The 15,226-nt window shown below is 41.6% G+C and overlaps 1 protein-coding gene across 1 annotated transcript in view; it reads left to right on the top strand.

Moving 5' to 3' along the window:
* Positions 1-5,019: 5,019 nt before the first annotated feature.
* Agl (amylo-alpha-1, 6-glucosidase, 4-alpha-glucanotransferase) overlaps positions 5,020-15,226 on the top strand; it is a 72,745-nt gene continuing 62,538 nt past the window's right edge. Inside the window, exons 1-2 of the mRNA XM_052730741.1 lie at positions 5,020-5,222; positions 5,765-5,914. Coding sequence (XP_052586701.1) covers positions 5,833-5,914 — 82 coding nt within the window. The 5' untranslated portion in view covers positions 5,020-5,222; positions 5,765-5,832. The remainder of the gene's footprint in view (positions 5,223-5,764; positions 5,915-15,226) is intronic.

The following is a 15,226-nucleotide window of genomic DNA, read 5'->3' as shown; positions in this document are numbered from 1 at the left end:
TCCTCCTATTTCTTAGACAGCAATCCTGCTTCCTTTTCCTGGATTCCCCCTTTCTCTTTATTGGCTGTAGCTGGGTATTGCAAAAAAAAAAAAAGCAGAATAAATCATCCATTTTAGAAAAAAAATGAGTATCAAAATTTAAAAAAAATTATTTTTAAAAAATATGACATTATATATTAATTAAAAAAGAAAAAACATTGAAAATTATATAAAGCAAATAAGGCAGGCCATGCATTTTCAGATATAGATAGTCATAGAATTAGAACCTAATCATACCTAATGCTCTCATCTTAGTAAGGATTTCTATTGCTATGAGGAAACACCATGACCAAAACAACTTGGGGAGGAAAGAGTTTATTTGGCTTACACTTCCATATCACTGTTCCTCATTGAAGGAAGTCAGAACAGGAAGTCAAACAGGGCAGGAACCTAGATGCAGGAGCTGATGCAGAGTGGAGCCATGGAGGGCCGCTGCTTACTGGTTTACTCCTTATGGCTTGCTCAGCCTGCTTTCTTACAGAATCCAGGACCAACTGTCTAAGGATGGCATCCACTATGGGCTGGCCATATCAGTCACTAATTACAAAATCACCCTACAGGCCTGCCTAAAGCCAGATATTACTGAGGCATTGTATCAAGCTTTCTTGTCAGACTATCTTTGGATCACCAGCTGGCAAATAAGGACCCAGAGACTTGAAAGCTTGGCCTTAGCTTAGGACTTTTCCCAATTAGCTCTTATAACTTAATTAACCCATTTTGGTGGGGTTTTTGTTTGTTTGTTTGGTTTTGGTTTTTTTCCGAGACAAGGTTTCTCTGTGTAAGCTTTGGCACCTTTTCCTGGAACTTACTCTTTAGCCCAGGCTGGCCTCGAACTCATAGAGATCCGCCTGCCTCTGCCTCTCTCTTGCTGGGATTAAAGGCCTGTGCCACCACCGCCCGGCAACCCATATTTTTTAAATCTATGTCCTGCCACGTGGCTTAGTTACCTCTTCTTAGTCTAGCACATCTGACTTGCTCTGAGTCTGCTGGTGGAATTCCACACATAGATTCTTTCTCCTTTCCTTCTCTGTCCCCAGAAATCCCGCCTGTCCTCTCCTGCCTAGCTATTGGACATTCAGCTCCTTAGTAAACCAACCACAGTGTACAAATATTCCACAACAAGGCATCTTCTCTATTGAAGCTTTCTCCTTTCAAGTGACTAGAGTTTATGTCAAGTTGACATAAAACTAGCCAGCACAGTCCCCTAGAACTGTTTCATCTCAAGAAGTGTATGCACAGACCTGGACGGAGCCTCTTCTGACCACTGACGTCTCCCCTCCCCAAACATCACTGTTGAGGAAATACCAGTATCCTTACAAAGTAGCTGAGATTATCTACTAGGAGGTCCTCAAGGACTTTCTCCTGACAGCTATAATATGACACTATTGTGTATATATATAGATCCTGCATGCACAGGACACCACAAATGTGACTAACGTTTGCTGGCATGCACATGGCGCTATGGTACTGTGGACTACAATCATTGGCATCCCAAGAACTTCACGGATAGCACATTCCTGTGACTTCTCTCCTTAAAAAAAAAATATTATGTGACTTGTAAAACTACCTTTTGAGGCATATCCTACCAAATCAGCTGTCATTTATCATTCCCTTCATTTCACAATATGAAACCTCCAAAGTTGAGTTGATTTCACAAATCTTGAAAAATTCTAGCATTTTCATCAGAATAACTCACTTCTAAAAAAAATTACGTCCTCAATATACTTTACTTCTTTTATTTATTTGAGATTTGGGCACTACTGTGAGAGTTTTGCTGGACACAGGACAATGGGAAAGCCTGGTTTGGGCAGCCTGGAGAACACCAGTCAATGGGGGAGGGGCAGGGGCAGCATAATGAGCTGGCCATAGGACAGTCTGATGAAATCGTACCAGATGAAAAGCCAGAGAATGTGGGTATAATCCTTATTTCAGATGGGAAGATTGGAAATCAGAAAACTTGGGTTGATCTACGTTAAAAAACAACAACAAACCCCTAAGAAACCCAACACACAGCAATAGAGTATGGTAGCTGGGTCATCTGCTCCTACCATTCAACTCTCCCCATAAGAAGACCTGCTGTGTTGCTCAGCCTAGCTGGCAGCCTTGAACAAGGGGATTTTATGGTCACGCAACAGTTTGTAGTCTGTTTACAGAGGGCATGCTCTGGCCTCCACACTTCCTAAGAGCCCAGGAGGGGAGAGGTCTAAAAGAACATCAAACCTGCCCAAGGAAGAAGAACAGGACAGGCAGACTTCCTGCAGAGGAAATCCTGAGAGGACTGTTACTGGGGACTATGGAGGTCCAGCCCCTCGATAGTCCCCTCCCAGGGTCCGGAAAGAATCTACAACCAGCTGATAATTAGCCTTTGATGAGAAGAAATGAATCTATGTACATGAAATTCCTTAGTCTATACATTTTATTATTCTGTCAGTTTTCTCTCTTATACTCTGCTCTCATTTTTAGCTCCTTTCTTGCCCAATTTCTCTTTACATTTATCTGTTGTCCCCTCCAGGTTCTATCTTAATTCCTTCATCTTAGTTCTGCCCCTTCTAGGTTCTCATTCATCTAGTTTTTTCCCATATCAGCTCCTCTCCCATCTCCTTCTCTTTCATCTTGTTCTTCCTCATCTTGTTCTTCCCCATCTGGCTCTTCCTCATCTTCTATCTCGTTCTTCTAGTATTCTCTTCTAGCCCTTCAATCTAGTTCTTCCCCATTTCAGTTTGTTCCTCTCAAGTTCTTACCCATCTAGTCCTTCCATTCTCTTTTCTCTTCTCCATCCTCCTGTGCCCTGAAAGTCCTGGTGTATATACATTTACAAGCAGTAATCCCTGGGCAGTGCAAAGCCAGGCTTCCGGGGTCAAATGGAGGGGTGATAAGAATCACATAGAGGGGCAAAAACCATTAATTATCATTTGCAACCCCAAAGGGAAGTGACCAATGGGGAAATGAATTAACTAAAGGCTAAATTCGGGTAATAGCTAAGAAGAGGGATTTTATGTGCTCAACTATAGTCTTAAACGTGATTAGTAAAAAATGTTAAGAATCTATAAGTTGCTAGGTCAATGGGAGAAAATAAAACTGTCTTCTTTTTTCCTGTGGCTCCTATCTGTCCAACTGTCTGCCGTTTTTCTGCAGGGTGGGGGAAAGTGTACTCGGTCACTAGGCAACCTGTGTACAGGTAGATGCCTCTGGTGATAATTAAAGGGAGATCTGGAACTAGAGGTAAGATTTGGAAAAGGAGGAAGTTAAGCTTAATTGGCACATCCGCCAGACCTTCTCAAACGGATAGTCTGGACACTTAAGTCTGTCCTTAGAGAGTACAGAGGTATCTCTGATAAGGTACTTTCCTCCTTCTGGAGATGGACCTGGCCGGATGCTGCCAATGATGATAATTACAGGGAGGCTTGAACTGGGGTTCTGGCTGTGTGCTGTCAGCACACAAGGTTATCTAAATATTCCTTTAGTAGAGGGGAAATAGTGCCCAATAAATGATGTAAGAGCTACAATAGCGCACAAGAAACTCATAGCAGGAAACGGCTGATAATCAAAAGCCAAATATCGCCAAGGCTCCTTGAACCTTAGCTTGACCTCTGGAAGGCCCTTGGCTACTTCTAGGTATTAGCTTTGTCATAATCAGCTGAAATCCTACTTTGTATGTTTTTGCGGCTTGCAGCAGACTGTCCCAGAAGAGTCAGAATGTCCTTACAAGCTAGAAACCAAGTCTTTATAGATACCAAGCCACAGAAATAATGTCAGCGTCCTCAGATAACGCTTGAAATCACATTCACTCCCTTGTTCATTAAGTGGCGTCAAACAAGTTAGTTAACCTTTTGGGGCCTTGATTTCCTTACCTTTTAAATCAAAGGTAACAAAAATGTATGTTTGTCGTGATAAAAACCCTGATCAAAAGCAAGCTGGGGGAAGAAAGCGTTTATCTGGTTTACACTTCCTGATCACAGTCCCTTATTGGGGGAAGTCAAAGCAGGAACTCAAGATAAGAACTGGAGGCAGTTTTAGTATATGTGCTGCCCAAGCAAGCAGTGAGGGGCATGCCTTTAATCCCAGCACTCGGGAGGCAGAGGCAGGCGAATCTCTGTGAGTTCAAGGCCAGCCTGGTCTACCGAGCGAGATCCAGGACACGCACCAAAGCTACACGGAGAAACCCTGTCTCGGAAAAAAAAAAAAAAGAACTGGAGGCAGGACCAGAGACGGTGGAGAAGTGCAGCTTACTGGCTTGCTCCTCATGGTTTGCTGAGCCTGTTTTCTTAGAGAACTCAGCACCATCTGCTCAGGGTCGGCACTGCAATCATAGAACAAGGAAATGCCCCCACAGACATGCCCACAGGCCAATCTGATGGAGGCAGTTCCTTAGCTGAGGCTCCCTCTTCCCAGTGACTAGCCTGTGCCCAGTTAACATTAAAACCAACCATCACAGAGAACTTCACTCATTCCATGGGCTTGGAAGAGTACCCGGCATCTCTTACAGTATTGTAGCTGTTATTGACCAGTTACAGAACATACATTTATTTTCTGAAACATTTCAGGTATTTTATTTTTATGGGATATGTGTGTGTGTGTGTGTGTGTGTGTGTGTGTGTGTGTGTGTGTGTGTGTGTGTGTGTGTGTGTGTGTGTTTTTGCAGGGAGTCAATGACATTTTAGGAATTAGGCTGCAGTGAAGTTAGATGACTTGCACAACGTCTTAAGAAATTGCTTTTTCCTAACGTGCATTTTCTTTACAGAGAGAACTTCCCTGAACATTGTCCCCGCCTATCTCTGCTCTTTAATTCGCTTTTCCTGGAGAGGATCAGTGATGATGTATCAAGGAGCCCCCCTGATGTCATGACCATACAAGGCTCCAAGACCCAGACCCCTCAAACCCCGCCGCGCCCACCTCTCGCGAGACCAGTGGTCTGCGCTAGCGGGACCGGAGGCTCCCGGAAGTGGGCGGGGAGGCAGGGCCACGCCCCCCTGAGCGAGTCGGCGGCCGAGCCGAGTCGGAGCGTCCTCGGGCCGCGCGGGGCGGAGTCTCGGGCGGCCCGGGCCTGTCTCCGTCACCTGGCCTGGGTCCGAGTGTCCCTCCCCGTGCCCTTGAGGGCGCCCTGCCCTCCCCGGGCTGCCGCTCGGCCCGGCGTTCCCGCTGTGGCCGGCTCCCGCTCCCGCCGCCGCACGTCTGTCCCGCTCGTAAGTGCCTGGAATGCGTCCGGCTCTGGACGCGCATTCTTTCTATCTATAGCCGCTCTGTACATCGAATGCCGCCCCAGCTATTCCCGGGACAGCAACTGCTTCCTTCTCTAATCACCTCCTCATTGGTGGCTTCAGACCCGAATTTGGGAACGGGGTGCTCTTCCACCTGTTCCCTGAGCAGCCTGATCTCCTGGAGGCTGCAGGGCCATTTGGAGATTTCAGGGCCCCTTGGCTCCGGACGGAGGTTTTGCCCCTGAACTCCAGGCTTCCCTATATGCGTTGTTTTTCTCTGAGAAGTCTTTAGCTTTTTGGTCTGTTCTGTTTTGACTGTAAGAATCTATATTTTTGCTTCTGGCTTTACTATTCTGCTCCGAGAGAGAAGAAACTCTTCTCCCTTGTTGGATTTTACCGACTAGGTTTCATTTCTTTCTCATTGCTCTTCTAGGCTTTAAGTCTATCTAGAACATGTAAGTGCCGCTGTCAACTCTAGAGAGTTTTAGCTCGTATTTTCTTTTTCCTAATTACCTATTATTTTATAGGGCTAACTTATTCCGCTTTGGATTCCTTTTAATTCTACGGAAAGAGTTCAAATCCTCCGGCAGCCAAAATGGAACACAGTAGACAGATTCGAATTTTACTACTGAACGACATGGAAAAGCTAGAGAAGACCCTCTACAGACTTGAACAAGGTCGGTCACAAGTCGTTTGATTAGCACTTTTGTATCTTTTAATGCATTCACAGTCTATTAAAACGTTTTAACTTAAAATTAGGGACTGGGGGTGTTGGGTATAACTCAGTGGTAGAATGCATTTATGCATGCTTAGCATAAATGAGGCTGAGATTAAATCCTCTGCATGTACACACACACACACACACACACACACACACACACACACACACACACACTCTTAAAGTTAGATGAAATTTCCTGGATTTGGCTTGCTTTGTGCCAAGATACTGTGTTTCACATTAGTGGCAACTAATGTTGTTTAAAAATATATGTGTCATGTTAGAACAATGATAGCTCAGTTCCTTTTGTTGCCAACTACCACCTAATGCAGAAACTACAGGGCACAGACAGTCACTCAGGGATAGAACCTTTGCCTAGTCTTCAAGAACTGGATTCAGTCCCGGGAGAGAAAGAAGTGATAGAAACAACATATGCAATTAAAAGATTGAACATGCTATTTATAATGGCATTTATTGTTATAACTTGTTAAATCATATATAGTTTAGGTTTGCATATAATCTGTAGTGTTGCTTTTTAGAGCGAATGCTTTTCCTTTATTGAACTTAATTAAGCATTGGTGAAACAGGGTACAGTATAGTACTATGTAGTATAATAGGTAAGTATAGTATAGCAGCTACTGCTTACATTATCAGAAGTCTCTTAAGCAAGTAGAAGATAAAGCCAAATAAAAAGTGGGAAATCTGATCAGGTGATGTTGAAACATGTTTGAGCTATCGTTTAAAGAACTATATTGAGCTAGGGATATAGCTCAGTGGTAAAGTGCTTGCCTAATACAAACAAGATCTTTGGGTTTGAACCCCAGCATGACCAAAAGATATAAATAAAAGTAAGATCAAAGATTAAATTGCAGTTCTATAAGACAAGCTAACAGATAACTTTACTTTCAGTACTGAAAACATTCCACTTATACTTTATAAATATAACTTGTAAAATACAAGTAGAAAGTTTTTAATGTATCAAGACAAAAAAAATCAGCTCTCCAGGGGATGTATTAAATGAACATTGATAAGCATCTGGGAGAATTTTCTTCTTAATTTTTAAAAGTTAGATTTTTGAAAACTTCAACCATCTACTGTGTTCCCTTGATGCTGAATGGCCTCCTTCTTCCAAATATGTTTAGGGTTTTGGATCACCGAGTCCTGGCTTCAACTGACTCTGCACTTTTCCTGGTTTTGGCTTGTCCCCCTCCGCTGTCTTCAGCCCTTCCCATCAGCTTGGTGTCTCTCATCAGGCTCTCTTCCTTCCGCATTTCAATCAGTTGCAGTGTCTGCTGGGTTTCCCTCCTTTTCTGTGCTTCCGCCAGCCAATAGTGGTGCATTCTCACGGCTCATCTCTTGCCTCTCTGCCGAGGACTCTCTTTGAAACACAGGCCTCGAGAGTCCCTTTCTTCTTGGAAGCTTTTGAATCACGTATCATGACAAGAGTTGAGAAGCAAACCTGCCTTTGCTCAGCTGCTAACAAACCGATGTTAGGCAAATTATTAATGTTAAGCATTAATATCCTTGTAGAGATATGTTGCTCTCCTATGGCATTCAATTTTAAGACTGGAAATTAGCAACATGTAATTTTGTAGTGATAGAGCCCTAAGTAGCAGGAAGGTATTTCTGCATAGCAGTCCACTCCCTGGAGTTTAGCTTTGCTCTGACACTGTTCTGTAGACTAGTCATGGGGTAGTTCTGTTAGTTTATACTTTCCTTTAACATGTTCTAAATCACCCCTTGACCAAATCTCAGTGATGCCTCTGTCTTCCTGTTTTCCCAGGCTAGATTCTTAAGCATTCTTGATGATGTGTCCTCTTAAATTGTCAATCTCTCTTTAAAGTCTGTACTTCCTTTCTGACATCTCTCCTTGTGTGTCTCTTCCATCTAACCAAGTGAGGGAGAGCCCAAGTCATCTCTTACTCAGTCTCTTCCCTTTTGATTTATGGGTACCTCATTCTTAAATCCCCACCCAGCTTCCAAGGCATCCTGAATGGCTGCACTTTCTCTTGCCAAAATTGAATCTCGCTGTGCCCCGCCTGTAGTGTCTGAATATTTATAGCTTTCCTGTTCTGTCCTGTTCATTCCATCTCTAGTGGCCTTTCTCATGCCCATGCTCACATCTCTACTCGTGTCAGATCCCTTGGAATTTGTTGTTCTTTTACGTCATTCTGTGTGTTCAACTTTCAGTTATAACGCTGCGTCTTAGTAAAGACCTCCTCTAGTTTTTTGATCACCATCAGCTGAGTGCTGACAGTGAAGCAGTGTCTGAAGCTCGGTGGTGGTATGGTACCCAACTAGACACGGAACATTGTCAGGTGGGACAGCCTTACAGACTTAGTGCTGCATGCAACATTTGCTGCATGCTTGCCAACGAATTCTTAAACCCCAGTGCAAAGTAGCCCAAACTGGAAATTCAGCTAAGCTGCTCAAAGAGACAAACTAAAGGGTCTGTTAAGACTAATGTGCTTCACTCTATAACACTAGATAAAGCCAGTAAATCTGTCCTTTTTTTTTGTAATAATTCTAAGATAATCTTATTTTAGAAGTCAATTTAGAGGGAACAAGAAATAAAAACAAAGATCCTTTAAAAAAGATCCTATCTACCCTATCTACATGCCGAGGCACAGGCAAGTAGACCTCTGTGAGTTCTAGGCTAGCTTGGGCTACATAGAGTTCCAGGCCAGCCAGAGCTACATAGTGAAATTCTGTCCCTCTCCTCCTTAAAGAATTGTAACTGGGCTGTGGAGATGGCTCAGTGGATAAAGTGCCTGCTGGACCATCCCAGGGAAGATCTCCAGCACTCACATACAAACTGAGTTTAGTGGCGTGCACCTGTAACCCCAGCACGGGGGGTGGGGGGTGGGGGGGGGGTGGGGGGGTGGGCTGTGACAGGTAGATCTAGGGGCTTGCTGGCCAGCCAGTCTGACCAATCAGTGAGCTCCATTTCAGTGAGAGACCCTTCTCAAAAAATAAGGTCGTTGTGACTTGAGAGACAGTGCAGCAGTTGAGGACACTTGCTGCTCTTGCACCCACATGGCGCCTCACAACCTCCTGGAACTCTAGTGCTCTTCCTGCTTCTGTGGGCACCACACACACACATGGTGCACATGCATATATGTGGGCACTCATACATATATGCATAAAATAAAAATCATCTTTAATTTTTTTAAGTCTTAAAAAAATAAGTCAGATGCCTGCACACACGTTACACATAAAAAATAAAGAAAGCAAATGACCAGACACACCAGATTAACGATAAGAACTTTATGATATCAGAGTTGGAAAGGGAGACAGAATAAGAAAAACTTAAACCCATAGAAGTTGCTGACAAATGTAAAGGAAAAAAAAAACTGGTGATATTTGGTTTTTCATATTTGACTGGTCCCCAAAGCCTTCTCTGTCTTTTATTTTCTCATCCTAAGAACCAATTTTCAACACTGACATCTGTATAGTTTCTTCACATTCAAGTAAAAGTCCAAGTAATTATCTGTTTTAATTAAATTATAGTCTTTTCTATTTTCCTTGTCTCGTTGTGTGTCAGAAAATGAACAAGATTAGTATTCCTTAAACCTGAAATTAACTCTTCCATGTTTTATATAGGTTGACCAGATTTACAATTTTTATGTTTATTTATTTATCATTATTACTCTGCGTGCTCATGTGTGTGTGTGTGGGTGTGGGTATGTGACATGTATATGTGACTGCAGGGATACTCATGCTACTGAAAATGTGGAGGTCAGAGGACAACAGTTTGGGGGAATAGCTTCTCACCTCCACATGAGGGAACTCAGGTTTGTCATCTTGGGTGTCAAGCACTCTTACTGAGCCAACCTGTGAGCCCAACTGTTATTTTGTTGGTTTTTAATAAAATGTTCAGGTAGGCATGGTGGCGCACACCTTTAATCCCAGCACTGGGGAGGCAGAGCCAGGTGGATCTCTGAGTTCGAGGTCAGTGGGTCTATAGAGTTAAGTTCCAGGACAGCCGGGGCTACACAGAGAAACCATGTTTCAGAAAATAAAATAAATAAATAAATAAATAAATAAACAATGTTCATTTACAAGGGTTTCCTTTTTTTAAAAAAAAAAAAAAAAACTTATTTATTACTTATTTGATGTTTATGTTTGCTTGCCGGCATGAGTCTATGTGCACCATGTGTATTCAGTGACCTCGGAGGCCAGAAGGTATTGGATCTCCTAGAACTGGAATTAGAGGCAGTTGTGAGCTGCTTGATACGGGTGCTAGAAACCGAATCTAGATCCTCTGCAACAGCAATAGATGCTTTTACCTGCTGAGTCACTTCTCCAGTCCCCAAGGTTTTCTTGATTGAAGCCATCAGCCCAGCCCCTAATGGGGAATTTTTGTTTACAGTAGTAATTTAATCGCTTGTCTTCCTACTTAGCTGCTTACAGGAGGGCTGTGGCTGATCCAAGCAAAGTGTTCTTAGTGTTAACATGAACAAGATAGCCACACCATGTACTGTTGTGACCTAAACTAATTTTAGCAGAGGTATTTCACGTACTGTCGCGAACCTGTTCAGTTTTAGTGACTTGACTTAAGTTCAGTTTAGAGTGGCTTTGTGCTTTGGGGATATTTACTAATCCTCTACTGGGATAAAGAAAGAAAATCTTTGGGGAGTAGTTCAGTTTGCTAACATATGAATTGGCAATGATGCTCTCTATTCATCAGATGAATTAAAAACAAAAAGACATCCTTGGAAAAGGTATAGGCTCTCAGTCCATTGAGCTGTGCCCTGAATTGCACCTTTATCTGAACTAGGTGGACAAGTTATATTGTCTTAAATCATACAGATGTGGCTTTGTGGTAGAGCGCTTATGTAGCATACATGAGACCCTAGACACCATACTTAACCCCATAAAAAAGTAGATTAAAATTTAAAAATTAGAAATTTCTCTTTCCAAAATTTCATAACAAGAGGAAAAATGACCATGGGCAACTCTCTTTTACTTAGAAATTATCTAACCTAGCCAGGTATGGTGCATGCACCTTTAGTCCCAGCACTTAGGAGGCAGAGGCAGGTGGATCTCTGTTAAGTTCTAGGTCAGCCCTGGCCTACAGAGTAAGTAAGACATAAAGAGAAAGAAGGGGTGGGCAGGGAAGTTTGGGGGTAAGGACTAAGACTGACTTATTACTCTTGGAGATTTATCCTTTTTAGAAGTGGTAATCAGCCTTCCATCATGTGAATCTTAGAAATATCATCAGAAAAACAAAACAAAACAAAACAAAAAATGCAAATAAGCCTTTATTTGACTACATTTCAGGTAAATGTAAATAAGAGATAACTGCTTTTTTTTTTATTTTTTTTTATGAACCTGAAGATTTGGGGCACACAGTTGTTTGGCAACTGTGAAAGCTTTAGAGCTTTGTGGTTATCCACTTTCTGTTGTAACTAATCAGCTCTGCTGCTGCAGCAGGAAAGTGGCCATAGACAAGACTTATATGAATTGGTGTCCTTGTATGCCAGTAAAACTTTATTTGTAGAAATATGTTGGACAAGATGCGGTTTCCCTTATTATTGCAATGTGTTCTGATATTTTACTTTAGACAGCCTTTTGTTATCACATCACTTTTTTATCAATATAAGTGAATACCTGCCACCTTTGGAAAGTTTCTAATCTGTTTCTATGCTTCTAAACAAAGATTTCAGTTGGTTTTCCAGTTAGTGTGTGTATATATAGACTAGCTTATTATTATTACTAGATTATTACAATAATCACTAGATATCAAGAAAAACAGACATTTACTAGCCAGATGTCAGCAAAAGTCTACATAATAGGTGAATGGGATTCAAGATGAAGGTCGTGGTTTAGTATATATAACCACCAAGAACTCCTTTTTATTTGTGTTTAGATACCTTTATATGTATTTTTCCTTTAAATATTTGAGACTGTTTAAACCAATTGTGAGAGTAAACAGAATTTGTAATATTTAAATTACATTATTACAAAATATTAAACTAAGACTTAAAAAAATTAATGAACTCTGGGGGGCTGGAGAGATGGCTGAGGTGAAGAGTAGTGCTTCCTGCTCGCACAGAAAACCCAGCTTCATTCCCAGCACCCACCTTAGGTGGCTTACAACTGCCTGTAACTCCAGCTTCAGATATCTGGCCTCTGAGGACACCTGTACTCATATGTGCATATAGCCACATACATATATACATACAGTAAAAATTGTTAGGGGCTGGAGAGGTGTCTCAGAGGTTAAGAGCACTTGTTGCTCTTTCAGAAGACCCAGGTTCAATTCCCAGCACACACACAGTTGTAGATAGCCATCCATAATTCCAGTCCCAAGGGATCCAATGCCTTCTTCTGACCTCTGAGGGCACCCAAAATGCATATAATGCACTTAAATATATGCAGGTAAAATATATAAAATAAATGAATAAATTTAACTTTAAAATGATAAGATAATTAAAAATACATCTTTAAATAATAACGAACTTTTAAAAAATAATTAATATTCAGTCATACTGTTTTCTTATTGGTTTCTGCTTTATATGTATGAATGTTTTGTCTGGATGTATGTGTGCATACTTTGTGCATGCTTGGTCCCCATGGAAGCCAAAAGAAGGTTCTAAATCTTCTAGAACTGGAGTAAAGGATGGTTATAAGCACCATGTTGGTATTGAGAACTGAAAATGGGTCTCCAGCCCCTTTACATTTATTTTGGTGTTTCATAATTTATATAGTCTATAAGAACAGTGTACATGTCTGCTACATATAAATAAATATTTGTATTTGAAGAATACTTCTTTTCTCTCTCAAGTTTGCTTGAGATAATCCATTGCTCCAGATACTGCTTGAGAGAGTTTAGGTGAGTTTTAACCTTTGTACTACAGTTTCTCTGAGTCATTGTGTAATTACTAAAGCAATATTTGTATAAACTTAAAAGGCAAGTTGTTTAAATATCAACATTACCTCTGATATTTGTGCGTGTTCCAGATGTTACTACTTTTCCTGATGGTAAATTTAATTGTTCTTAGAAACGTAGATATTTATAATTCTGAACATCACAATGTGTTCTTTCATTTATTGATTGAGATGGGTCTTGCTATGAGATGGGGCTTTTGTTTGTTCTGTTCTGTTCTTCTGATGGCATTTTTTAGCCCTGGCCTGCCTGGAACTTGCTACATTGACTAGGCTGGCCTTGCCTTTCTGGTAATCTTTCTCCCTTTGCCTACTAAATGCTGGGATCACAGGTGAGTGTGTGCGTGCACACACACACACACACACACACACACACACACACACACACACGCTCACTCACAGAACTTTTGTTTTGGTTTTGATCTTACTGTGTGGCGCAGGGTAACTTTGAACACCACATGTACCCAGGGTAGTCTTGAAGTTGTGACCTACTCGCCTCAGCCTCCTGAGTTCTAAGATTAAAGGGGTATGGTGTGTACCCACACACACCAGCTATGTTTTAACCTTTAGGCAATTATTTTTAAATCTATTATTAATACAACTTTAATTTTATAGTTATTTTTCCAATTATAAAATTACAGGAATAAAAAAACCTATCAGAATAATTGGTAACCTGTTTGTTCACCCTGTTTGTGCTAGTATTATTATTTTTTTTTAAGATTTATTTTTATTTATTATGTATACAGTGCTCTGCCTGCAGGTATTTCTGCAGGCCAGAAGAGGGCACCAGCTCTTATTATGGATGGTTGTGAGCCACCATGTGGTTGCTGGGAATTGAACTCAGGACCTCTGGAAGAGCAGCCAGTGCTCTTAACCTCTGAGCCATCTCTCTAGCCCTTGAGCTAGTATTATTGTGTGGACTTTAGATTTGTCTGCATACTCTGTTTCAGCCATACTTTTTTTTCCAGAAAGATTTTGAAAGATGCTGTTTGATAGCATGTTATCCATAGTAGAATTTCTTTCAAAAAATGGGCATTAGCCTTCTCAAACCGTGTTGTTATCGACTGATTTACAGAATATCTAAATCCTTTGTTTTCCTGGCAAAGCCTGCGATGGAAGCTTTAGGGCATCAGAAGCAAAAGGGTCACGGCCCACTGGAGGCCAGCCGGATCTGTACAAGTAGTTCTTGGCCAGCCAGGACTGCAGAGTAAGACCAAACCAAACCAAGAATCAGTCACTAAACTTTTATCCTAAAATTGTAACAATTCAGTCATAGCTTCAGACACTACTTCCAATTCTGTATCTGACTTTCCTGCCAAAGTCTATACCCCTCACAGCTGCCTGTGAAGAGGAACTCAGCTTTTTTCCATTGGTGTTATTTTTATTGTCACCGGTGAGTCACAAATACTGTTAATGCCATCTAGAATCCAGAAGACATGTCACTACTGATGGCACTGTAACCTTACAAACTATATTCCTTAAATAAGACATATGTGAAAGTCAGTTTTACCTCTTCATCCCCAGGCTGTAGATGTTATAACGTATTATATTAGCAAGCATGGCATTAATCTCATTTTATGTTTCCTCCAGTGCTCTTGGAGGGATGGCCTAGCTCATTGTCAACAGGCAGTAATAGTTTAAAAGGACTCCCATTTTTCTGAGCTTAGATGTCAAAAATGATCATAAAATATTCTGAAAAACCTTACTGTAAACTGTCATCCAGGGCTTGTTCTATTTATAGAGCCCAGGCAAAGTAGATTTAGTGCAATCCTGTAGAGTCCGAGCGTCACCAGCTGCACCCCCACTATTGAGGACTCGGCCCGTCCCTGAAGCTTTGGAGCTAGGCATAGTTATCCAAAGCTGTGGAAGACATACATCAGAGACACTGTGCTCTGATGTAAGACTGTCTCAGCTACACTGAACATCTCTTGTTCAGTGACCAAGTTTAGAAGTTACCTGAGCCAGATCTGCAGCTTCTACGTGGGCATTTGCTGTTTCAAGTTGGAATTTATAGCAGAGAGGTGACTCCTTTTCTTAAGCATTATGAGCCAGTTTCTACCACCCTCCTCAGCTTCCTCACTCACCTCGGCTGTCAGAATTGGAGCTAGCTAAGGCCTTGCTCTAAAGGAACCTTTGTGGCTGTGTGGGTTGTTCATGCAGACCACTAAAGCATGCCAGCAGTTCTCTTACACCAGGAAAGCACTTCTGATTTCCTTCAAGAACATCTTTGTGCTTACAGCCTGACTAGCCATGTGCTGATCTTCACTGTATCTCCACTCTCAACACCCCTTCTTTGTGAAGATCGATCATTTAAAGTACAAACAGGCAACTTTGCCTTTCTCTTGGTAAGTTAAGGTTATTAATCATCCTTATGTCAATG

Source organism: Peromyscus californicus, unplaced genomic scaffold (assembly GCF_007827085.1).
Source record: "Peromyscus californicus insignis strain IS unplaced genomic scaffold, ASM782708v3 Scaffold_9__1_contigs__length_137607984, whole genome shotgun sequence".
NCBI classification, from domain to species: Eukaryota; Metazoa; Chordata; class Mammalia; order Rodentia; family Cricetidae; genus Peromyscus; species Peromyscus californicus.
This window is presented reverse-complemented; position numbering and strand designations above follow the sequence as displayed.